At 40.2% G+C, this 24,579-nt stretch overlaps 1 protein-coding gene across 6 annotated transcripts; it reads right to left on the bottom strand.

Moving 5' to 3' along the window:
* Positions 1-1,698: 1,698 nt before the first annotated feature.
* TBC1D7 (TBC1 domain family, member 7) lies at positions 1,699-24,579 on the bottom strand. 6 transcript variants are annotated; one of them, XM_011989670.1, is made up of 8 exons: positions 24,467-24,579; positions 22,807-22,926; positions 21,119-21,199; positions 17,513-17,700; positions 13,259-13,396; positions 4,348-4,493; positions 3,142-3,271; positions 1,699-1,941 (listed from the first exon to the last, which is right to left on the bottom strand). In XM_011989670.1, the coding sequence occupies exons 2-8, from the start codon at positions 22,916-22,918 to the stop codon at positions 1,855-1,857; spliced, it is 882 nt and encodes a 293-aa protein (XP_011845060.1). In that variant the 5' UTR covers positions 22,919-22,926; positions 24,467-24,579; the 3' UTR covers positions 1,699-1,854. The 6 variants fall into 6 exon arrangements, with proteins under 6 accessions (XP_011845060.1, XP_011845059.1, XP_011845061.1 ...); XM_011989669.1 differs by having other exon boundaries at positions 24,328-24,579; XM_011989671.1 differs by having other exon boundaries at positions 24,308-24,579.

The following is a 24,579-nucleotide window of genomic DNA, read 5'->3' on the forward strand; positions in this document are numbered from 1 at the left end:
TCTACGCAATCCACCCATTCGACTTGTCAGCAGACCAAAGCCACAGCCCCAACACATACACACTCTCCAACCTTCTTTGGCCTTCCTTTCTCCTGGCCAAGAGGACTGAGATGTTTTCTCATTCGTGTTTAAGACAAATCTCTAGAAGGGAAAGAGCAGAAACTACATGTGATCATGTTAAATTCCAGCTTTCCAAGGGCAAGGAAGAATCCCACATTTTAGCCACAATAGTTTGTGACAGGAACCGTGGGTTGAAGGAAAAATTCTGCAGTATCCTGACAAAATGTTTTGAAGAAAAGGCATATGAATGTATTTTTATCAGGAACTGCGCTCCTTACCCAAGACAGCAGGCACAAACATTTTCAAAACACTTAGCTCTCAGCGAAGTGAAATTCTGCTATGAAAGCGAAACTGGATGCTCATCCTCTCCACCACTTTCTCATGGTGGGCCTTAAAAACATCATTCCTCCAACCAGTGTTTTAATAAGGAAAAACTCTCAGACTGACTAACTTCCAGAAAATATCGCCGCCCCACACCCTAGAGCCAGAAAGGTTTTACCAAACTGGGTTTGACAGAATATACTTGCAGAATATTTATTTTTAGATCCCTTCGCAGTAGAGTAAGTCTTCCATTTCAGATCAGCTGGCCTCCAGCCAAAACAGCGAAGTCAGAGGAACTGCAGCCCCTAAGCCTTCCTGCTCCCTAAGAGTACCAGCGCTCCTGCCTGGCTCTGGCATAAATGGTTGGCGATAAGTCATTTTTTATTAAAGTTTTAACTCTAGGCAGCAATTTTGCTTTAAAAGGTTTTTCTTTGGAGTGCATTTTTATTTTAAAAAATTAAATACTCTTGGATATGTCAGTATTCAGAAGCAGCAGATTTCAACAACTTACACTTTCTCTGAACTTTTTTTCAACAGATATTTCACATAGGAGGGAGGGCCTGAATTCTCAGAATTGTACCTCTGTAACTTCATAGCTGCCCTCCTCTTTTAGGGGTTGGGTGGAAAATCCAACTCACCACTTAGGCTCTTGCAGGTCTGAAGGCTGAAGCCGTGTGAAACAAAGGGTCCCCTTTCACTCACTACTCCCAAAGCCGGGAACTAGCCAGTGAAGAGCGGCCATGCCATTTACGCGGCACAAGCTGGCCTGGGGTGATGAGCTGTTCACCTTCACTGGCCATTTCTCTCACTTCTTTAGTGTGTGGCACAGTGCTCCCTAACATCCCACATTTAATGCCCCATCAAGTAAAACAGGAGTGCAGCAAAATATCCAACAAGTACTTGCTCCTAGGAGCAATTCAAACACGTTTTGTTCAATAATGGTTTCATTCCAACTGGCCCAAAGAGAAAAAAGAGGAAGGAATTTTTTAAAGCCTGCTTAGCAAGATGAAGCCTCAGAAGGCAGTTGGCTTATCTTTAAACACGTACTGCATCAACAAAAGCCAAATCTGAGGTGTCAACAAACGGAAGTCACTCTTATTCTAGAAATAGACCTTAAAAGTAACTAGCTTGGTGCCAATTAGAGGCAGGGCAGGCTTACTTACGCACTGCTGCTTAACACACCCACTCGCCCTGACTAAACTGCTTTAAAATCGGGGAGTTATTTTCTAACAACCCTTTTGAAATGCTATTCAGAGATGAACTTTACATTTCTATGTCACTGCAAGATGCTGCTCCCCAACACAGCAACACCAGGCATTTCAATTAAATAATTTTATTGGGGGAAAAAAAAAAAAAACCACTGTGAGCACCAGAGCAAGAAAAGTGTATTATTCAATCAGTTTCCCAGATCACATGCCAAGAACACAATGCTCAGGGTGGGCCTGGCAGACGGTCCACAACCAGCAGGTGCGTTCAGCTTGAATGGACCGGGGTTCCACAGTGTTTGTGCCACAAGTCAATGGCCTTGCTCACGATCGCGTCTGAGCTGTCCTGGGGAATCTGTGGACAAGCAAACCAGTCTTTGTGAAATTGTAGTGTTGACAACTTCAGTGTCTTCCCTCATTCGCTGTGGCATAAAATTCACTACCATGGGAGTTTTCACTGTTTTTCAGAAAGTGACAGCATAAAAGGCTTGTATCACATGCTACCTGAGGACACGAAAGGGCTCCAGTGTCAGCCTGCCTGGGTTCAAATCCTGCTCTGCTCACTAACTGTGCATCCCCGGGCGGGTTACCTAAGCTACCTGGGTTTCGAATCCCCATCTCTAAAATGGGGGAAATGATAGCCCATTTGAAATGATAGCTTCACAGAGCTGTTCACAGTATGACATGAGATAACCCATGGAAAACACTTAGCACAGGCCTGGCACTGTTAGCCACTTCTGGTTATAATGATGATTATTCGTTTATTCAACACATATTGACTCAGTACTTTATTATAATTTACCAGGCCATTATTCAAATGTTCATACTATTTTAAAAATGAATAGATTTGTGATTCTGTGAAAATCATTCAGGCACAAGTCTCTTTAATCCTATTTCTTGCCTGGTAAAGGGTATTCCAAGATACATAGGGAGGGAAAAGTTAATTTCATTACCATTGCCTTTTTCAGCAATATGCCAGGTTAATACTGTATATTAATAAACCCAACTGGGATTACACCAGAGACAGTAACAGAAATGAAATGGCTTACAAAATCCTCCAAAATACAGAATCCCTTTTGAACTGACAAAAATTACTCATTGTAAAATGACAGATCTCACCTTTTCCTTTTCCTGACATGACTGATGATAGTCACATGGAGGATGAGACTCTGGTTCTAAGTGGACACATTCACAAGATGGTCTCAGACCATCATCTCCCAAAGACAGGATGCAAACTAATCCTCAGGCCAACTTCAGGCCAAACTTTTTCAGGGAAAAATGTTTCTTATAATGTAAAAATATACTGTATGATTTCTCTGGAATAATCTAATGTAACAGGAAAATCTGACTTGCTAAGGTGACTTCATTTCTAGATTCAAAATCAAATCAAATTATTATTTCTCTTAAATAATTTCTCTAAAATAATCATTATTATAATTATTCTCTGAAACAGTCTAAGGTATTATTTCTCTGAAATAATCTAATGTAGTAGGAAAATCTGACTTGCTAAGGTAACTTCATTTCCAGATTCAAAATCAAATCAAAGCACACTTACATTTTCCAGAAACTTTGTTATCTTCTCTGCACTGTTCAGTGCCATAACTTTTATTTTAAAGGTTAATAAAATTTCGACAGCTACAAAAACTAGGATCTTACAGGATCCACTCACAACTTTATCCCAAACCCTACAAAAATAAGGAGATATAATCAAATTACATGAGTTTGAGAATATGCTTAGCCTAGACATCTCAAATTACAAAATAAAATCAAATTGCTCCAATTTTATGTAAAAGTTTCAAAGAACAACTTTTATGAAATAATCATCAAAACAAGAACAAAATACAGAAGCCATTTGAAATCTATTCTAGATACAATCAGCACTAGAAGGAAAAAGGAAAGTTCACTAAAAATTACTGCTCCACTAGGCATCTACCAAAATCATATTCCCTCATGTTGTGAACCTGACGTTTTTGAGGAAGAAAAAGAAAATCCTAAACTAATGGTATATATTCTGCTAATATTCTGTAATGCTATAATTATAGCCTACTAAGGGACAACAAAAGATGTACATGAAATGAGATAAATTCAGTTTCATTGCCAGTGATTCTGGGGACAGACTCCTTAAACTTCTCTAAGGGCTTAAGGAGCCAGTTACTGATCTATAAACACTCTAAAATAATAATTCTGATCATTCCCATAACTCCTAAAAGTTGGTATTCTACTTGATACACTTAGTTACATATTATCTTACAATGTTCTCTGTGTACTGCACTATTCAGTGCCATAACTTATTTTAAAAGTTACTATTCTACTACATCACAAAGTCTTAATGGGTGGCACCTGGACTCCGAAATACCCAGACATGTCTGAAAGTGACTGGAAGAACTTGGTTTGAGTCTCAAATCTTTGACTGCCTTCAGCTTCTTTAAAGATATCATGATGAAACTAATACTCAGATTTCTGTTAGAGGAGGATTTGTCACATTTCTGGAAAAGAGGAGCTGACGCTTATATAAACTCGTGGAGACCATTTGAGGTGTGACTACTTCACAGCATCTAATGCACTGAGGGCCCTCCATTTTTCTAACTATATAGTCAAGAATAAGCATAATCATGTGCTGTTATGGTAGCTGCTGGAGGACTGAGCTTCAAATTACTGTATTGTTCTAAAGCAAATTTATACTCTGAGGGATGACTGCATGAAAGGCCAGAACTCTGCTCTAATGCCAAGCCTTCAATATGTCTTCGAAAGACATACTTGCCTCTGTAAACTGGATTCAGGCAAACATCCCGCAAAGCACCTCTTGAACCAGAGATCATAAGGAAGTCTGGGCGCCGCGGAACACATCTTCAGATGAGTCAGCAGTCTGCCATCTTCCAGATTCAAGTATTGTTCAAATGCTTTTGGCTAAAGATTAAGCAAGAACAGAGATGATTCATTTCCTGTGTCATAGCATCATCTGATATTATAGTCTCTTATGGAAACAAAAATTACATGCTGAATTCAAGGAAGTATTAGAAAACAAAACTTCAGAATTATCCAAGTCACTTGTGACACAGCAGTTTCCTAGGTCAGCCCTAACTAAAGTAACAAACCATGCAAGACTGAGGAGTTTCCCAGGACACAGGGCTCTTTCAGTGCTAAAACGGGGGCGGTCCCAGGCAAAATGGAATGGTTGGTCACCCTAATACTAACCTCACTAGCCAGATTCAACAACCTAAGGCAAAAGTCCAAAGCAAAATCCAATTGTTCTGAGGAGCTAAGGAAGGCCCATTATATTACTGGCTGGTCTAACGAGCAGTAGATTATATACTAAGGAAAAAAGGGGGAAAGAGGAAAGGTGAAACCAAAGAAATAGAGTGGGATTAGAGTGGGGAGAGGGCACTAGGAAGAATAAGACAAAAAGTGATGCTGATGAGAAGGGGCTGACCAGTCACCGACCATCCATACACTGCCCTGGATTGAGCACCACTGTGCACCAGTGCCAAGCAGGCTCCCACAACAGGGATGTCCAGAGGGTGAACTCTGTATTCAACACAAATGTGACTAAGATTTCTTAGAATTCAAGGGATAACTCAGAGGGAATAAAGCACCTGGATTCCACTTGGTAGCCTCTGTCTCATGAGGCCAGGTGGCAGCCAACACTAGAGGACTGGAGAGCTAATAAAGCCAGCTCCCCAAACCTGACCTAATCCATCTTGCATTGGCTGCTATATTTAGGGTCCACTGGCTGAGAAGGGGTCTAAGAGTCAAACCCTAAAGTCCACACTCACTATCTGCAGCAGCACAACCAGAGCCCACATCACTTAAGCAAATGTAAACGTTTATTTTACTCAATATCTATAACTCTCTGCTTCTGTCAAAGAGGAAATTCATCACCTTTACAAGGTCCACTATAGTCAGAGACTGCATTTCATACAATGAATAAAGTGAAAGGTAAGAGAAAATCCCTGCCTTCAAGGAGCTTACAGCTTGAGACATACAAGTAAAGAGGTAACTACAAAACACTGTAATACTGTGATGCTATGATGCGAACAAGCACAAGATGCTGGGTACATCCAGGAGAAAATCCTAACCTGGGCTGTAGGAAGCAGAAGCAGTTTCTCAGGAGAGGTGACATTTGAGCTGACCTCTGAAGAATGGACAGGAGTTAGCCAGGCAAAGAGAGGCCCGTATCATAATACCTGGTCCAGCTTTCCCCTTTCTTTTTCAGGATATCTCTTTTTCCTGTTTATCCAACCTCCCTATACTACTCAATGGTTCCTAGAGTTTCTCAATAACACTGCAGACAACTTCCCAAACAAGGAATTGTGGTTGGTTTTGCAAAGTGACTCGGTTGAAAACACACACACAGAGTTATATATTATGTCTCAGAGGAAAGAAAATTTCATCCAAAAGTCAGTACAAATAATAGACAAGATGGAGATGTGTGAACATTTTAAAACTATGTATTGCCTTTTTCCTTTATCAGACAATAAGCTCACGGGGGGAAGGTACTGCATCTGTTTTGTTCACTGCTGGTTCTTCAGTACCTAGCACATCACTTGGCATGGTAAGCACTCAATATATAACTGTTGAGTGAGCAAATCAATACCGTGAATCAATATAAAGTTGTGAATACATCAATCGACATCTTAACAATCGCTCAATGTACATCTTTTTGCCAATATCTAATTAATTTTTTAAACTTTTTCCTGGTTTATTATAGCCTATTATAAGAAATCTTGAAACTATATGAAAGAATAAAGAGCATATAGACATCAAGTATAATCACACTCCCAATGATAACTACTGGTAATACTTAGGTTATAGAGCATGTATCCTGCATACATACAGACACACTTCTCTTTCTTTTATTAGTTGAACTCATACTGAATACATGATTTAGTATTTTTCTGTTTGCACTCAACAAATTGTGGACATTTTCCCAGGTTAATGAATAATCTTAAAGGGTTAATATCCCTACCAAAAGAGAGCTTTTTAAAGTGGAGAAGGAAAAAAGTCAAGAACTCTATAGGAAAAAAAAAAATGCACCTGCCTCTTACCCATATAAAAACATGCTCAACCTACTTACAACAAAATAAACGCAATATAAAATTCCACTGAAGTATCACTTCCTACCTATCAGAATGGCAAAAATTCAAGACTAATGACATACCATGTTGGCAAGGCTGTAGGGAAACAATCTACTGGTTTTGAGGATGCAAAAGACTATGAGCTCTATGAAGGGGAATTTGGCAATATTTAGCAAAGCAATATATGCATTTACCCTTTGATCCAGCCAATCTATTTTTAGGGAATCCAACTCAATACACTAGCAAGCACATGAGAAGCTGCATGCACAAGTCTATTTACCAGTAACACTGTGTATAACAGCAAAAGACTGAAAACATCCCAAACAGCCAACAATAAAAGACAGGTTGAATAAACTACATTCACAATAGAACAGTATGAATATACTAACCTGAGAACATTGTGTAGGCTGGGCGTAGTGGCTCATGCCTGTAATCCCAGCACTTTGGGAGGCTGAGGTGGGTGGATCACTTGAGGTCAGGAGTTCGAGACCAGCCTGGCCAACATGGTGAAACCCCCGTCTCTACTAAAAATACAAAAATTAGCTGGCCGTGGTGGCATGTGCCAGTGATTCCAGCTACTTGGGAGGCTGAGGCAGGAGAATCACTTGAACCTGGGAGGCAGAGGTTGCAGTGAGCCGAGATTACACCACTGCACTTCAGCCTAGGTGACAGAGTGAGACTCCGTCTCAAAAAAAAAAAAAAAGAATATTGTGTAAGAATGTACACAGGACAGTAGTATGAAATCATGACAGGAATAAGGAGTATCTCTGTATACTAATATGGCATGATCTCCAGCATATAGCAGGTAAAAAGAACAAGATGGGAAGAATGTGTACTGTATGCTACTGCTTCATCTAAGAAAGAAGGTAAATTCAAATACATACGTGTATATATGTTTTTTAATGGAAGGAGCTAATATTTATATTGCCTGACCTTTTTCATACTTAGCAAATGATAGATACCATAGATGTGATTTATAATAGATAGATGTAATTTATTATAACCATAATTATGTTTTACTTCTAAACATTTAGGTTATTTTCAGTATTTCTATGACCCCCATATTCTTACTTTATGAAGACAATAAACTACACATCATCAACAGAAGGAAAAACGTGACAAAAATAGGTACTTAATCACTCTGAGAGGAATTTATATCAAACTTAGGAAGAAGCTGCTAATAGTGAATATTAAAAAAACCTCTTTAGCAGAGCTTTAAAAAACTGTGTCTATAGCAATAAAACAAAGATCACGTACGTTAATGATTAACACAATTAAGTTTGAGATGGTTTAATAGAAACCTTCCATGCCACACAATTGAAGTTGGCCTCTATTCTCCTTGACAAAGAGAGACCTTGTCAAAAAAGCAGAATTCAGTATGAAAAGTTTGTAAGGAGAGAGGCTATGATGCAATCCTCGGAATCAGAATAGTATGGCAGAATAAACACATCATCACTCAGGGGTATCCTTATCTTCTTCTGAGCCTATCATTGTCCACCATACACACATTTCCATACTAAGCAGCAACCTAAACTGTGTGTTGTAAGATAGACTAAAGACAGTTTCACTAGAGAGAAAAGTTTAAGCAAATCACTTGATGCCTAAATCAAACAGCAAGTGACACAAAGGAAATTTAAGTTTTTTATACATTCTGGATGACTTTTTTTAAAACTTCATAACTACTTAAAACTACGTGCTAGACACTGTAATGCATACACCAAAAGAAGCCCCATTTTTAAAGATGAGGAAACTAAGGTTTAAGGGATATGAAGTATCTTGCTGATTCTAAAATTCATTTCTGAAAAGAAAAAGGCAAGTTCAAGAACAGCTAAGATATTTTTTAAAAAGAGCAACAATAAGAGACTTTCCTTATCAGCTATCAAAATACGCTAGAAAGTTGTACTAAATAAATCACGTGATATTGGCCCAGGAATAGACAAATAACTCAATGGAATAAAAAGGAGTCCAGAAAGAGACATAAATATATATGTGTGTGTGTGTGTGTATATATATACATATGGAAATATATATGGAAATCCAGTATATGATAAGGTGGCATTTCAAATCTGTGGAAAAAGGATGAACTCACAAATTCACAGTGTAAGTGCTGTTCTACTGCTTACTGACTGAGACCTTGGTCTTACTTAACTTCTCTGTGCTTCAGTTTCCTCATCTGTAAAAACAAAGATAATATGCTTGAATGAAGCAGCTCACTAACAATATAAATTTAGCACTGCCTGATATGAAGTACATTCTCAGTAACACATAAACCAGAGGGGAGAAGAAGAGGAGGAGGAGGAGTGATGTGTTGGTAGAAGTAGTGGTGTTGCAGGTGAGTGTAAGAGTGAAATCCAATATGTGTCTGATGCCAATCAGAAAGATAAATCCCTGACAAAGAGCTCAATTTAAAATGTTTAAGCATTTTTAAAAGTTAGGAAAAAACAGGCCGGGTGCAGTGGCTCACGCCTGTAATCTCAGCACTTTGGGAGGCCGAGGCGGGGTGGATCACCTGAGGTCAGGAGTTTGAGACCAGCCTGGCCAAGATAGGGAAATCCTGTCTCTACTAATAATACAAAAATTAGCCAGGCATGGTGCCACACACGTGCCTATAGTCCCAGCTACTCAGGAGGCTGAGGCAGGAGAATCCCTTGAACCCAAGAGGCGGAGGATGAAGTGAGCCGAGATCATACCACTGCACTCCAGCCTGGGTGACAGAGCAAGACTCCATCTTAGAAAAAAAAAAAAAAGGGAGAAAAAAAAAAATATATATATATATATTTAATCTTGGGGTTGAAAAGCGTTAATTAACCAGTAAGACACAAAAAAGCAAAAAAAAAAAAATGTTGACCAATCTCATTGTATCAAAACCTAAAATTTTGTACAACAAACAGAAAGTATTTTCAACAAACATAAGGGATAAGGATAAATATCCAGGGTACAGTCAACCCTCGTATCCATTGACTCAACCAACCATGGGCCAAAAATATTTGGGAAATAAAAAATGGATAGTTGTGTCTGTACCGAACAAAGATTTTTTTGTCATTATTCCCTAAATAATACAGTATAACAATTTACATAGCATTTACATTGCATTATGTATTATAAGTAATCTAGATTTAAAGTATACAAGAAGAAATGTGTAGGTTATATGCAAATACTATGCCATTTTATGTAAGGGACTTGAACACCCATGAATTTTACTATTTCAAGAAGTCCTAGAACTAATCCCCTACAGACCCAAGAGTGACTATATACCAATAACTCTTACAAAGAAAAATGTCAACAAAACAATAGCAATATGCAAACATAACTTCACTAGAAACTGAGGACAGGTAAATTAAAATGAGATACCATTTCACCATCAGATGGAGAAAAATGTAAGACATTGATACTATCACATATTGGCAATGGGGTGGAAAATGGGAAATCTCATCATCTGTTTGGTGGGAGCATAAATTGATATGGCCTTTGGATGAGCAGTCAGGCAGTTTAAATTTTAAATACGACAAAAATAAATGAATAGATTTTACATATGTCTCCCCTCCGCTTGAGCATCTGCTTCTGCTCATAGGTACCACGCCTAAAGAGATACGCGTACACACAGGGAGCCTGTACAAGGGCATGCTTACTCTCAGCATGGATCTCTTATGTTTAAATACGGGAAATTCGTAACAGGAAATGCTAGGAGTAAATATTTTTTAATTGGTGGTTTTAAACCAGTGCCTCCTTTCTATCTTTAGCTACACTTCAGAACTGCCTGGAGCTTTTAAGAATTTAGAATTCCAGGGCCCTACCTTCAGAGATTCAGGTTTCACTTGTCTAGGTGGAGGAAAGGTGATGGTAATTTTTAAAAGCTCCCAGGTGGTACTAATAGGAAGTCAGGACTGAAAACTAGTGATTCGTCTATACTGCCTTGGAAAGTTCTCCAAGGCAATAAGTTAAAAACAAAAATAGAACCATAGGGCCATATGTACAGTATACTACTACTTAATGTGAATAATCCCAGCACTTTGGGAGGCCGAGGCGGGTGGATCACGAGGTCAGGAGATCGAGACCATCCTGGCTAACATGGTGAAACCCTATCTCTATTAAAAATACAAAAAATTAGCCAGGCATGGTGGTGGGAGCCTGTAGTCCCAGCTACTCGGGAGGCTGAGGCAAGAGAATGGCGTGAACCCGTGAGCCGAGATCACACCACTGCACTCCCGCCTTGGTGACAGAGCTAGACTCCAACTCAAAAAAAAAAAAAAAAAAAAAAAGAAAAAGAAAAATCATATATACATGCACATAAGAGAATCTTGAATAATACACACCAAGCTAATGACAAATGTTTACTTCTTAGAAGGGGAAGTGGGCAATTGCAGGGATGGGGTGGTTAGTCCAGGTCTAGGGAAATATGGATTCATCTGAATTGTTTAATTTCTTTTGAGAATGCATTCACTGCTTATGTTACGAAAAATAAAGGATGAATTTTTAAAGAATAGCATAAACTATCAAAATGCTACTTACTCAAATATTAAATAAGAAAAGCTAATTAGATCATGGTATGATAAAAATTAAAACCTCCTCACTTAATTAGGCAACTGACGTTTTACGTAAGCTCCATTTCCATGCTTAAATTATTTTTACTGAAATCAACAAAGTGGATCAAATTTCAAAATCTTAAAAATCAAATTTTGCTTAGTTGAAATATATAAAAACTGCTCTTGTAAGTGTTCTCAGAAGCTGAAGGGTCTTGCACATTGCCTTATTAATAATTAACTGCAGTGATCCTCACTGCCCATTCAACCATCATCACTGCCCCGCATCTGATCTTGCACCCTATACCACAGTTACCACTTTCAGTAGAATTTTAAAAAGAAATAACCCAATGATTTAAGACAAACAGATTTATTTTTATAAATGAAATAAATAAGAGGAAAAAACCTAGGAAAAAAAAAAAAGAAAATGGCAAAGGAAGACTAGCTTGTGCAATGCAGCAAGCACCATTCAGTTCTCTGCCTTTCCAAGCAAGGCTATGACAGAAACAGCTCGCTGCCTGCCACACTCCCATGTGCCCCTCCTATGTCACTCACAGAGCCCGTGTTTTAGTAGATCACATGGCTTTTTTTAAAAAAGAACACCTTTCCCAGCCTCTACTGTAGACAGGGCAGCCAAGTGACACAGTCCTGGTCACTAACATATAGTTGACCCTTGAGCAACACGGGTTTGAATCGCAAAGGTCCCCTTAAACATGGATTTTTTGCCAGCCCCTGAGACAGCAAGACCATCCTTCTCTCCCTCCTCCCACTCAGCCTACTCTACGTGAAGACAAAGAGAATGAAGACTTTGTGATGACCCATTTCCACTTCATAAATAGAAAATATATTTCATTTTCCTTATGATTTTCTTAACATTTTCTCTTCTCTAGCTTACTTCATTACAGGAATATAGTGAATACACATATAACAAAACATGTGGCTGGGTGTGGTGGCTCATGCCTGTAAATCCCAGCACTTTGGGAGGCCAAGGTGGGTGGATCACTTGAGGTCAGGAGTTCGAGACCAGCCTGACCAACATAATGAAACCCTGTCTGTACGAAAAAAGATACAAAAATTAGCCAGGCATGGTGGCAGGCACCTGTAATCCCAGTTACTTGGCAGGCTAAGGCAGGAGAATCATTTGAACCCAGGAGGCAGAGGTTGCAGTGAGCCGAGATCACGCCATTGCACTCCAGCCTGGGCGACAGCATGAGACTCCATCTTAAAAAAACACAAACGGAAACAAAATATGTGTACAAAATATGTGTTAAATGACTGTCTATGTTATCAGTAAGGTTTCCAGTCAACAGTAAGTTATTAGTAGTTAGGTTTTGCGGGAGTCAAAAGTTATATGCAGGGTATCAACTCTGCTGGGGTTGGGTCAGTTCTCTTAACCCTCCACTACTCAAAGGTCAGCTGTACATGCAGAGGGAAAGCCTAATGGGCCACAGACTTGGCTGGCCTGCCCCTCTTATTCCTTTGTGTTTCCCTTTGCCTTCCCTTTCCTTCTGCCCAGAACACAGATGTCATGGCCACTGGTCCAAGAGCCACCTTGTGAGCAGGAGGGGAAAGATCATGCCTATGAATACTGGAGCAGAATGGCAGGAGTCTGCAGCCCTCTCCATACTGTGGTTCTGCAGCACCAGCTCTGCACTGCCTGGATTCTTAGCTTCTGGTATTTGGGCTTCCCATTATATGCAGCCAAATGAAAACCTTAACGTATACAGATGGATTACTCTAGACCAGCGGATTCTAGACCAGAATAAGGAATACTATAGAGCAGGACTGGCCACCTATGGCCTGCAGCAGGGCAAATCCAGCCAGGAACATTATTTTATGCATTGTCTAAGGTTGCTCTTGTGCAACAACAGCAGAGTTGAGTAGTTACAATAGAGACCATCTGGCCCACCAAGCTGGAAGTATTTAGATTATACGGCCTTTTACAGAAAACACTTGCTGAGTCCTACTGTAAAGGGTTATTCATAATTGTAGCAGCCTCAGGAGGTAAGAGCACTCCCTGAAGACCCCCAATACCATTGTTCACTCTCCAATAGCCTAAAAAAAAAAAAGTCCTCACCAACTGGGGTAAAGAATCCCGGTACTTGGTATTTAATTGGTTCACAAAGCGTCGGGTGATCCAGTAACAGTCGACGCTGTCTTCCACCATTTCCTCCATGGCTTTAGCTATAGCAAGAAATACTTCATCTTCTGGCTCCTGAAAGATTAATAATACATCTCAAGAGGAAGGCAGTGAAAGAGAGGAATACATGTTTCTTTAATAAAAAATGAAACCTTGCTCCCTAAATTTTGAAAAGGCTACATTAATAAATCAAAGTAGGATCAAAAAGCACAGAGTCCATCCCTGAAGAGGGGAGCAAGGGGGAGAAAAGGATGAGTAACTACAGGGTCAGTGTTGCTTATGAATGACCAGGTTTCAGGCTGAGTGTACAGAGATGCTCCAGCTTCTAACATTAAGCCCCTCACAGAGTCAACATAAATGATAAGCAAGTCACTGACTCTCTCCACCCAAAAATATCCTCAGTACTAGGTGAGAATGTCTTTGAAAAGAGTGTAACAAACAGCACCATCAGTAATTGGAAACATCTTTCAGCACAGTAATTTGCAAATACTGAAGAGCTCCAAAAAAGACTAATAAAGCATTTGCTTTATTTCAAAGCATTCACGCATACCTTCAGAATTTTGTTTCATCTTAAGCAGTAAAAAAGTTAGAATGTTCCTAGAATCAGAATTTTGGGAATCAAAAGAATGGCATTTCTCAAACCTTGTGTCAATACTCAGAATGCGAAAGTAAACTCTCAGAGAAATTTCAACAGAGAGATCTTAGAAAAACTGGGACCTTATTTGAAAACCTCTTCTGTTTTCAAACACCATATCTTATACAAAAAGCTTTACATTTTCATCTAGGATTTAATAGCTGAAGGATTTTAATGTTAAAAAGAAACTAAGAAGTATCACAGTTTCCCCTAAAATGTACCAACTTAAATCAAAATTGTCATTTTAATGTATTATTTCGTTCTAAGCCCTTCTTTCAACTTGTTAACATTCTATAAAATGTCAAGAAAAACAGAATTTAAATCATAGGGAATAAATTTTCTCTAAGCATTTTATTAATGTGTCAGAGGAGAATGGAAAATAAGTAGGAAGAAAAGGGAAAGGAAAAATCTCCTTTCCTGGACTCCCGTGCAGTTCTGTGCACTGTGCTTGGCACCCACAAAGGTGGCATATCACTGACTGCTCCTGACCACTGACAGGTCAAGAGAAGAGGACCCAGGTCATCCTTCCTGGCCCTGTGCCGAGCGCTGCTGCACCCTCTTATTAATGAATTAAAAAATGAGGCAGAGTGGGCACTAAGTAGGTGCTATGGTTCAAACATCTGTCTCCTCCAAAATTTACGTTGAAATTTAATCCCCAATGTGGCAGTATTGAGAAGTGGGGCCTTTAAGAGGTGACTGGATCATCAGGGCTCCGCCCTCATCAGTGGGTCAATTCATAGATTAATGGGTTATCACAGGAATGGGACTAGTGGCTTCCTAAGAAGAAGAGAGTCCTGGGTGAGCATGTTGGCACGTTCAGCCCCCTCGCCATGCGATAACCTGTGCCACCTCAGGACCCTGCAGAGAGTCCTCATCAGCAAGAAGGCCCTCACCAGATGTAGCCCCTGAATCCTGGACTTCCCAGCTTCTAGAATTGTAAGAAATAAATTTCTTTTTAAAATAAATTATCCAATTTCAGGTATTCTGTTATAAGCAACCAAAAACAGACTAACACAATGAGGACCATGACTGGGGAGACGTGGGGTGGCAGAGTCCAAAACACTCACTCAGAAGCGTGTCTGCCTGAGGCTGCAGTAAAGGTGTCTCAGCTTGGAACACAGACAAGCTGAGTAGCGTTGAGGGGGAACCTATACCCTGTCATCTCAATTCCTTGAACTAACAGATGATCTAATTTAATTTGATATATAATTTAAGAACTTGTGTAGTACTATCAACTTCCCTTTGCCAATAAGTGAAATTTAAAGATGATTGCTTAAATTATTCCAATTATTTTTTAGGGACCTTCTCTCTCTTGATAAACATAATAAATACAAATGATCTTTATTAGCTCTAAGGTTTGTCCATGGATACCCCATCATTAACTTCAAAAAATATAAGCTATGCAATAAAAATAAATTTTGTAAAATAGGAGTGTTTCAGCAAATCCATTTGAACAATTCACTGTTTTAGCCAAACAAACAACACTTTAATTTCATACTGATAGAAATAAAGAAGGAGAAGGGAAAACTCTTCCTTAGAGAAGAATGCCAACTAATACATGCAAAAAGAATGAGGGAGTTAGATCACCATTTGGCAACCAGCATGGTAAAAACTGGCTCAGGCAAGAATAAGAACCATTAGTGGATGGCTATTTACAAGTCTCAAAGTACTTCCCCACAGTTACTTATTAATTACAAAGAGGAAAATAGTAACCTTACAGTGGAGAAACTCCGCAGACACCATCTTACCCCAGTGATCACAGTCAGCAGCAACAGTAATGACTCCCATACTTCTGTAGTATTCCTGCCAATAATGCGCGACCAGAGTTTAATCATGGAGAAACATGAGACAAACCCAAACTGAGAAATGCTCTACTGGCCAGGGCTCTTCAAACGTGTCAAGGTCATGAAAGACAAAGACTGAAGAACTGTTCCAAGCCGGGCACAGTGGCTCACGCCTTAATCCCAGTACTTTGGGAAGCCAAGGCGGGTGAATCACCTGAGGTCAGGAGTTCGAAACGAGCCTGAACATGGAGAAATCCCGTCTCCACTAAAAATACAAAAATTAACCGGGTGTGGTGGTGTGCGCCTGTAATCCCAGCTACTCCGGAGGCTGAGGCACAAGAATCGCTTGCAACCAGGAGGCAGAGGTTGTGGTGAGCCGAGATCGCACCATTGCACTCCAGCCTGACAAAAAGAGTAAAACTCCGTCTCAAAAAAAAAAAAAAGAACTGTTCCAGATTAAAGACTAAGACGTGGCAGCTAAATGTAATGTGTGATCTGGAACTGGATCTTGGATCAGAAGAAGAGCATCAGTGGGACATCAGCAAAATCCCAATGAGGCCTACAGAGAAGCTCCCAGTATTGTGACTCTGTGGTTTTGATCATTACATTATGGTTGTATGAGATGTAACATTTGAGGACACTGGGAGAAGGTATTTGAGAACACTTTACTATTTTTGCAACTTTTTTCTACATCCAACATTATTTTAAAAGTTAAAAAATAAAACTTTTTTAGAAATAGTCAAGTGAGAATACTCATGAGCAAAAGTTCAATAAGGAATAGGATACTTACATAGTGGTTTTCAAGTGTCTCCCCACAAAGAGAAACAGTAATTAAAAAGGGAAAAATAAACAATTTCCAGTGGAAAACTCCAGCAGGCACCACCCTCGCCAAGTGATCCAAGTTAACACTACCTCTTATGGGGCAAATCCACACTATGTGCCTCCTGATAAGAGTCACAGAAAAGGAGATAGCATCACCCACCTGGTATCCCCACCAAAAATGAATAACCTGAATCTAATCAGGAGGGAGCATCAGACAAACCTAAATTGAGGGACTTTCTTCAAAGCATCTGATTATGCCCTCGAAAAATGTCCAAGCCATGAAAGATTAAAACAAGACAGAACTGTCCCAAGTCAAAGGAGACTAAAGCAACATGATTACCCAGTGCAAAGCCTAAACCAGGATCCAATCCTCACCCAGAACTTGGACTGCTTGCTTATTTGAGAAGGCATTATTGGTCAAATTCAAATGGAGTTGGTAGATGAGATGTTACTATTGTATCAATGTTAATGTCTTAGTTTTGAGGACTGTACTATGGCTATCTACAGGGGTGTCCTGTCTTTAGGAAGTGTACACTGAAGGAATCTGAGGTAGTAGGGAACCCTGTCTGCATCTTATTCTCAAATGATTTAGGAAAAAAAAAATGTGTTTAAAAAATACGTCTTAAAATGACAAAGCAAAACAGATGCACATAATGTTAACAACTGGAGAATCTGAGTAAAGGGTATATGCAAATTCTTCGTAGTATTCTTGCAACTTTTCTAGAACTCTGAAATTACTTCAAAATAAAACGTATTTTAAGAAAACAAAAAAAAAGAAGGTTGGGTCAGAATGTGCATGGCCATGAATGCCAAGTAAAGACGTGTCACTTTCATACTAATAACAATAGGGAGCCACCGAAAGGTTTTAAGGCAAAGCATGATGTAATCAAAGGCTGGCAAGATGGAACAGTCTAGAGTTGAGTTTAGTGTCAGACAAAAGCGACCACTAACCAGTGGAAAAGAGGGACTTCGAGGTAACTTCCCAGACTCCAGCTGATACATGCGGAGATAGACTTCAGCCTGAGGTGTGGCATCACTAACAAAGCGAACGACTTTCAGGGCATGAAGGACATCCGAGTACTGCTCCTTACGATACATCATCACCTTGGCATGGGACTCATGGTGTGGAGGCAGTATTCCTAGAGAGAATAGGAAAAATGAAAAAAGGACAAAATACTGAGCCATCACTCCAAATCCCTCATCTATGAAAGAGGATGCTGTGGGAAGCGACCCAACACAGTTAGGCTAGAATTCACACAGATATTTAAGTACCATATAGAATCTCTTTTAGAAATTCTCACTATAAAACAATCTTAAATGTGAAATATTATCAATGTTTGAATGCTGAGGCATCATTGATATAAGAACACTGGCAAAGCCCTTGAATAAGTGTGCCGCATACATTCAAGATTAACAACCACATCAATTACAACAATGGTTTAATTTAATTTATGGCAGCCTCAGGCTGCCTTTAGCTCCCCAGAGGGTCTCACCCTCGTCTTTGTACTTGACCCCTACATCTCAGAACCACCAACAGCCCATTGAATTCTTCTCTTCCCCAACAGTTAAAACTTGCTCACTAAGTATCCTATCCTCCAGGTCACAAATGACCTTAAGCTTCATTGGTGAGGCCACCTTACATGACATTTCTATGACACATTAAGCTCATTCACCCATTTAAACATGGTGTCATATCTTTTTTACAAACAAATGGCTCTGAGAAAACATAGTGGAAAGACCACTAGCCAGGCCAGCCATCCGGGTTCTAGCCTCAGACTGGATAATACTAGGACTCTCAAATGTGTCTGTCTTTCTGGGCATTTGTTTCCCCATCTGTCAGAGGCAGGAAACGGGACAAGCATTTCACCAAATGCTTCTCCACAGAACGCTAACCCCAAGAGAAAACAAAATGCCATCATCAAACAGATTTGGGAAATGGTGACAATGAATTTTCATGGCTCTAAGTTTTGCCATAAAGAAAAACATTTTAGGCCAGGTATGGTCGCTCATGCCTATAATTCCAGCACCTTGAGAGGCCAAGGCAGGCAGATCACTTGAGCCCAGGAGTTTGAGACCAGCCTGAGCAACTGAGTGAAGGTATCTGAGAAACCCTGTCTCTACAGAAAAATTAGCCAGGTCCGGTGGCACATGCCTGTAGTCCCAGCTACCCGGGAGGCTGACGTGGGAGGATCACCTGAGCCTGGGAAGTCGAGGCCATAGTGAGCTGTGATCGTACCACTGCACTCCAGCCTGGGAAACAGAGTAAGACCCTGTCTCAAAGAAAACAAAACAAAACAAAACAAAACAAAACAAAACAAAAAAACATTTTATTTACTCGAGCCTCATTAAACTTAATGAGGCTCCACAGAAGCACAGACTCTGGAGCAAAGTTGCTGGGTTTAAATTCCAGCTCTACAATTAACTGGCTGGGTGGTGAGCTCTAGCAATCGCTTTATCTCCCTATGTCTTAGCTTCCCCATCTGAGAAACGGGAATAACAATACCTAATATCATATAGTTGTTGAGATGAATAAACAGATCAATATACACAAAGCATTCAGGAGAGTACTCGGCAAACACTAAGCTAGTGTAAGTGTGAGCTAGTACATTTGACTATGAATCCCTCTTTGGTGCAAAATGCCACAGGTTTAGTATTCTAAAGAATACCCCAGAAAACAAAAACAATAGTAGCTAATATGATACCATGTTAATGTTAGAAAAAAAACTTGCTTAAATGTTCTTTTCCCTGAAATAAATCTTTAACTCATCATTGCTATGAGACTGTGAGCCAGGCTTCCAGAAAAGCCAAGGGAACATGCTAAAGAGTCTCCTACATCTCGACTAATACAGATTAAACAGCTGTGACCGAACCCTCATCACACTTGTAGAGGCAGCACGTTAACCCTTAAACCTGTATTCTAAGAGCTGGTCCTAAAAAGCCTCTTTCTGATATTTAACTAAAATAGTATCAGGAAGTAGGCATTTGAAGTAAAGACCCCTAAATAATCAAAACTCTGGGCTAGGCAGAGTCAGGCTGTGTCCTACACAGCGCGGCAGGCTCTAAACTTCCAGTGCCTTTTCCTCAAAAAATAACTATGACATGATAAAGGAAGGTGGGCTGGGTGCGGTGGCTCACGCCTGTAATCCCAGCACTTTGGGAGGCCAAGGCGGGTGGACTGCCTGAGCTCAGGAGTTCGTGACCGGCCTGGGCAACATGGTGAAACCCCATCTCTACCAAAATACAAAAAATTAGCCGGGCATGGTAGTGCGCACCTGTAGTCCCAGCTACTCGGGAGGCTGAGGCAGGAGAATCACAATCTATCTTACCTTCAAATGAGTTTCACAAACGTAAGCTCAAATCCTAGCTCTGCCATTTACAGGCTATAATGCCTTAGGCAAGTTATTTAGCCTCAGAGGGTCTTTTTCCCCACCTGCAAAATTAGGATACCAATACCTGCCTCACAGGGGATTCTAGGATTACTCTGTACAATCTGTGTAAATGACTCAGACTACTGATAGGCACACAGGGATGCCCAATAAGGAGCAATCATAGTTTATATTCTTCAAGGAATTTAGTCCTCACCACTATCTTACAGTTAACAAACTGTAAGATTTTTTTTTTTGGAGACGGAGTCTTGCTCTGTTCCCAGGCTAGAGTGCAGCGGTGCCATCTTGTCTCACTGCAACCTCCGCCTCCTGGCTTCAAGAGATTCTCCTGCCTCAGCCTCCTGAGTAGCTGATACTACAGGTGCACGCCACCACGCCCAGCTACTTTTTTGTATTTTTAGTAGAAAGGGGGTTTCACCATGTTGGCCAGGATGGTCTCAATCTCCCAACCTCGTGATCTGCCCTCCTTGGCCTCCCAGAGTGCTGGGATTACAGGTGTGAGCCACCGCACCCAGCCAAAAATACTTTTTTTTTTGGCTGGTAAGGATAGGAATTATATGCTCCAGCAGGCTCAGCAATGGTAGGGGAAAGAATATCTTGGGCTCAGAAGGGATGCTGCCAGTTACTCATGGCACTTAATTCATGTTTTCCTCCATAGAAACTAAGTAAGATCAGTTTTCCTTCTCATCCAGCCACTCACACTGCTGGAATTCAGTCATTCACACTTCTAGGGAGTATTAAGTCTCCAATTCCTCTTTGACTCATTAGGAAGTTATACCTCTATAGCTGAGAATCACAAAATATTACAAACTTAAAGCTAAAAACTAGGAGTAATTTAGCTCAAAAGCCTCAGTTTATAGATGCAAAAAATGAGTCCCAGAGGGCTCGCCTTCCTCCAGGTCACTCAGCTGATAGCAAAGACTAAACCAATTCTCATTCCTCCTAGTCCAGTGCTCTTCCCAGATCTTGTCTCAGGAACATACACTATTTTCTCTTCTATAGTATCATTAATAGAACAGAAAATAATGAGCGGTAATTGAACCTCCTGGGGAAGATCCAACATTCAATAAAAGGCCTAAACAAATTTTCCTTTTTCTGACTGATAAGATAGCAAATGATCCCATTATTCAATATTTTTGAAGATAAATCTTCCAACTCCTGGGTCTCATACCTAAAAGCACCTTCCATACCAATGCACGGTACATGGACGGGAGAGGGAACCTCTGACTAAAAGTACAAAGTTTCTCTGTATCTAGAGGAAGAAGAAAACAATTGTTAGAAGCTTTTCATGCTGATCACAGTATGTCAAAGCACATTTCATTTTTTAAAACTGAAAGAATAGTTAAGATATTTCTTCAGGGGATGTCTACCATATGGTCAGTAAGTTTAGAAGAAGTAATACTAGTCTGATTTCTAGCCCAAGACTTCTGCCAACTAAGTTATTTAAAAACAATTTGCGGCCAGGCGCAGTGGCTCACACCTGTAATCTCAGCACTTTGGGAGGCTGAGGCGGGCAAATCACTAGAGGTCAGGAGTTTGGGACCAGCCTGGCCAACATGGCGAAACACCATCTCTACTAAAAATACGAAAATTGGCCAGGTATGGTGGCACACACCTGTAGTCCCAGCTAGTCAGGAGGCTGAGACAGAAGAAACACCTGAACCCAGCAGGCAGAAGTTGTAGTGAGCCAAGATCATGCCACTGCACTCCAGCCTGGGCAACAGAGTGAGACGCTGTCTTAAAAAATAATAATAAAAATTAAAACAATCTGCATTTTATAGCATTGGAGATGCATTGTGCATATATTACTACATTCCCTATAACAGTGGTAGTTATTAATTACAGGGTTATTTCATTTAATTCACATTGCAAGCCTGTTAGGTAGTTCTTGTTCTAAAAATGCAGAAACTGAAGTTCAAAGCAGTTAAATGATTTGATCAAACTAACACAGCTAGTAAGCGGTGCAGTCCACCTTCAAAACTCTACATTTTCCAGTAAATTACAGTTAGTTCCCTGACCCTCAATTCTTCTACTTCCCAAAGGAGAATACCAGACATACTGAAGCAAAGACTGTACAGTTGAAGATCAAAGATAAGGTGAGAAGTGTTTCAGAAACTTTAAAAGTACTCTATGCAAATAAAGTATTATCTTTAAATATGGTTCAGTTTATTTTACTTTAGTCAACAACAGACCTTATTCAGATTGGCTTAAAATAAACTAAAATGTCAATATACAATGCACTCTTAGTATTTCCATAGAAGAAAATCATGGGCTGAGCATGGTAACTAATGCCTGTAATCCCAGCACTTTGGGAGGTCGAGGTGGGTGGATCACTTGAGGTCAGGAGTTTGAGACCAGCCTGGCCAACATGGTGACTGTCTCTACTAAAAACACAAAAAATAGCTAGGAATGGTGGCGCATGCCTGTAGTCCCAGCTACTTAGGAGGCTGAGGCAGGAGAATCGCTTGAACCCAGGAAGCGCAGGTTGCAGTGAGCCCAGATCGCACCACTGCACTACAGCCTGGGCAACAGAGTCAGACTCGGTCTCAAAAAAAAGAAGAAAAAAATCATGACCAGAGTTATTGCAAATTTACCTAGATAATACATGAAAACATATAGGTTCAATTAAAGAAAAATATTAACGACTTTCTTAAGAAACCTTTCAAAAACTTCTGACCCTCAGTGAAATATAAATTTGAAAAATCTATAACTTTTCTCAAAATACACCATTCTGCTTCAACACATCACTAAAAAATACAACAAGCAACCAATGCTTCTGGATGTCTTTTAAGAAAATACTTACTTCAGAACATGTGGAATGACTGAGAACCAATGAGATTAATTTTAAAAAGCACTCACCCAGACGGTCATCTTTTAGGAGAATTTCTAATGATTTCTTTTCTTCAACTCCACGAAACCCCACTTTCTCATAATATACTGAACGAAAGTTTCTCTGAGAGTCGTCAGTCATATTTCATTCTTGGAGGAGACACAGAAAGAGAGAGAGACGAAGGAGAAAAGTGAATGTAGAAACAATGGGTCAAGAATTAGAATAATTTTCAATGATGTTCTCCACCTTTTCAATAAATCTGATGTACCCTTGCATAGGACCCAATATTAAAGATTTCCTTTTACTCAGTTCTACAACCATCCACCTATGCATCTTGGCCAAAAACCAAGATATACGTTAAAAGTTCTCTGAGCTGCTAAAATAGATGGCACAAGGTTTATGCACTAGGTTTCCCACTATACCTATGAGTGCCTAGCACAATAGAACATTCTGTAGTTATTATAAATGTGCAAAGAAAAAAAAATAAGTGAAATGGAAGCCAGGCAAGATATGTCAAAAAAAACTATACTCGAACAGTATACACTATGATTTCATTGTTTGTTTTTTACAAATTTCATGTATTTTAAAAATTAACACTCTATTCCAAAATGTTAGCAATGGTTATCTTTAGGTAGTAGGATTCCAGATGATTTTAATTTCCTTTCTTTAGCTTAGTTATGTTTTTTTAAATGGGCATTTTGCAAAATGAAAAATTAAGTTATATAAAAGTAAAAAGCCACGAGTTCCTCACTTTTCTTTTAAACACAATTCTATTAAGTGTAACTATCAAAATTCAAAACTTACAACAGATAAATTGCATTAAATTATAAGGAGAAGAGAGTAAAGAATGTAGCCGATTGACAGAGATCCTAAAGTCAGAGTTGAAGCCAGAAAAACGATTTAAAATCTATCGCAAGAACTCAAAAAGTTCACTGGTCTCAGGTTCCTTCACAGTAACCTTCATAATACTGGAGGTAACTCATCCAAAAAAAGACCAAATTAGATTTGGCGTTTCAAGAACAGAAAAGATGTGATGCATTTCCCAAAAAAGCACGGCACTGCCTCACGCAAATGCTTCCAGGCTCTGTGCACAAGAGTAAATCTTCAGGTTTAAACATCCTGAGACGTCCCCAGTGAGCAGGGGAGGGCTTCCTTCCTTATTGAAAAGATATCCTCTGAACCGATCCAGTCACAGGAAAGATTAGGATTCGTTTAGTAAATGAAATGCTAAAGGACTCTGAGCTTTCGGGAGCAGATGTCTTAAAAATAAAAAAGTCAGCAGCAAAAAACGCGTAATGAGTGTGGGGATTTATTTTTTTTTAGGGCATCCAAACAGTTGCATGACGATTCGGTCGGTCCCTGTTGTCTAAGGACACCCATTCTTAGATTGCACTACAATGACAAAGGCATCCTCTAGGAGGAAACATTGCAAATAAAATCTCCTGCCCATGCGCGTCCACCTGATGGGAAAAGTAAAAACACCGTGGTCCAAGACCCCAGGTCCCATTCTCTCTAGGATGGATGCTTCACCTCTAGAAGTGGAAACACGCCCGGGTTGAGACTAAGTGGTCCGGAGAAGCAGAGGAAGCCGTGCCCTGTGCGCTGACCGACCGCCGGGCAGGCGGGCACCGTTGGGGCCCAGGGCCAGGAGGGGCGAGTCCTGCGGGAAGGAGGGAGACGGCGGGACACCTGGGACACGCGAGCCCGCCCCGACGGCCCGGGTGAAAACCAGCACCGCTGCCGCCGCCGCCGGATGTGACATCAACTCCAGGTCGAGGGGCGGGCACCGGGCTGGCGCATGC

This window comes from Mandrillus leucophaeus, unplaced genomic scaffold, assembly GCF_000951045.1.
Source record: "Mandrillus leucophaeus isolate KB7577 unplaced genomic scaffold, Mleu.le_1.0 Scaffold36, whole genome shotgun sequence".
In the NCBI taxonomy this organism is placed as follows: Eukaryota; Metazoa; Chordata; class Mammalia; order Primates; family Cercopithecidae; genus Mandrillus; species Mandrillus leucophaeus.

Coding starts and splice junctions, on each gene's coding strand:
- TBC1D7 (XM_011989670.1), bottom strand. CDS start 22,918: ATGACTGACGACTCTCAGAGAAACTTTCGTTCAGTATATTATGAGAAA. Junction 3,272..4,347: donor CCTGAATCCAGTTTACAGAG/GCAAGTATGTCT, acceptor TTATTTTTGTAG/GGTTTGGGATAAAGTTGTGA. Junction 1,942..3,141: donor TAACAAAGTTTCTGGAAAAT/GTAAGTGTGCTT, acceptor GCTTGTCCACAG/ATTCCCCAGGACAGCTCAGA.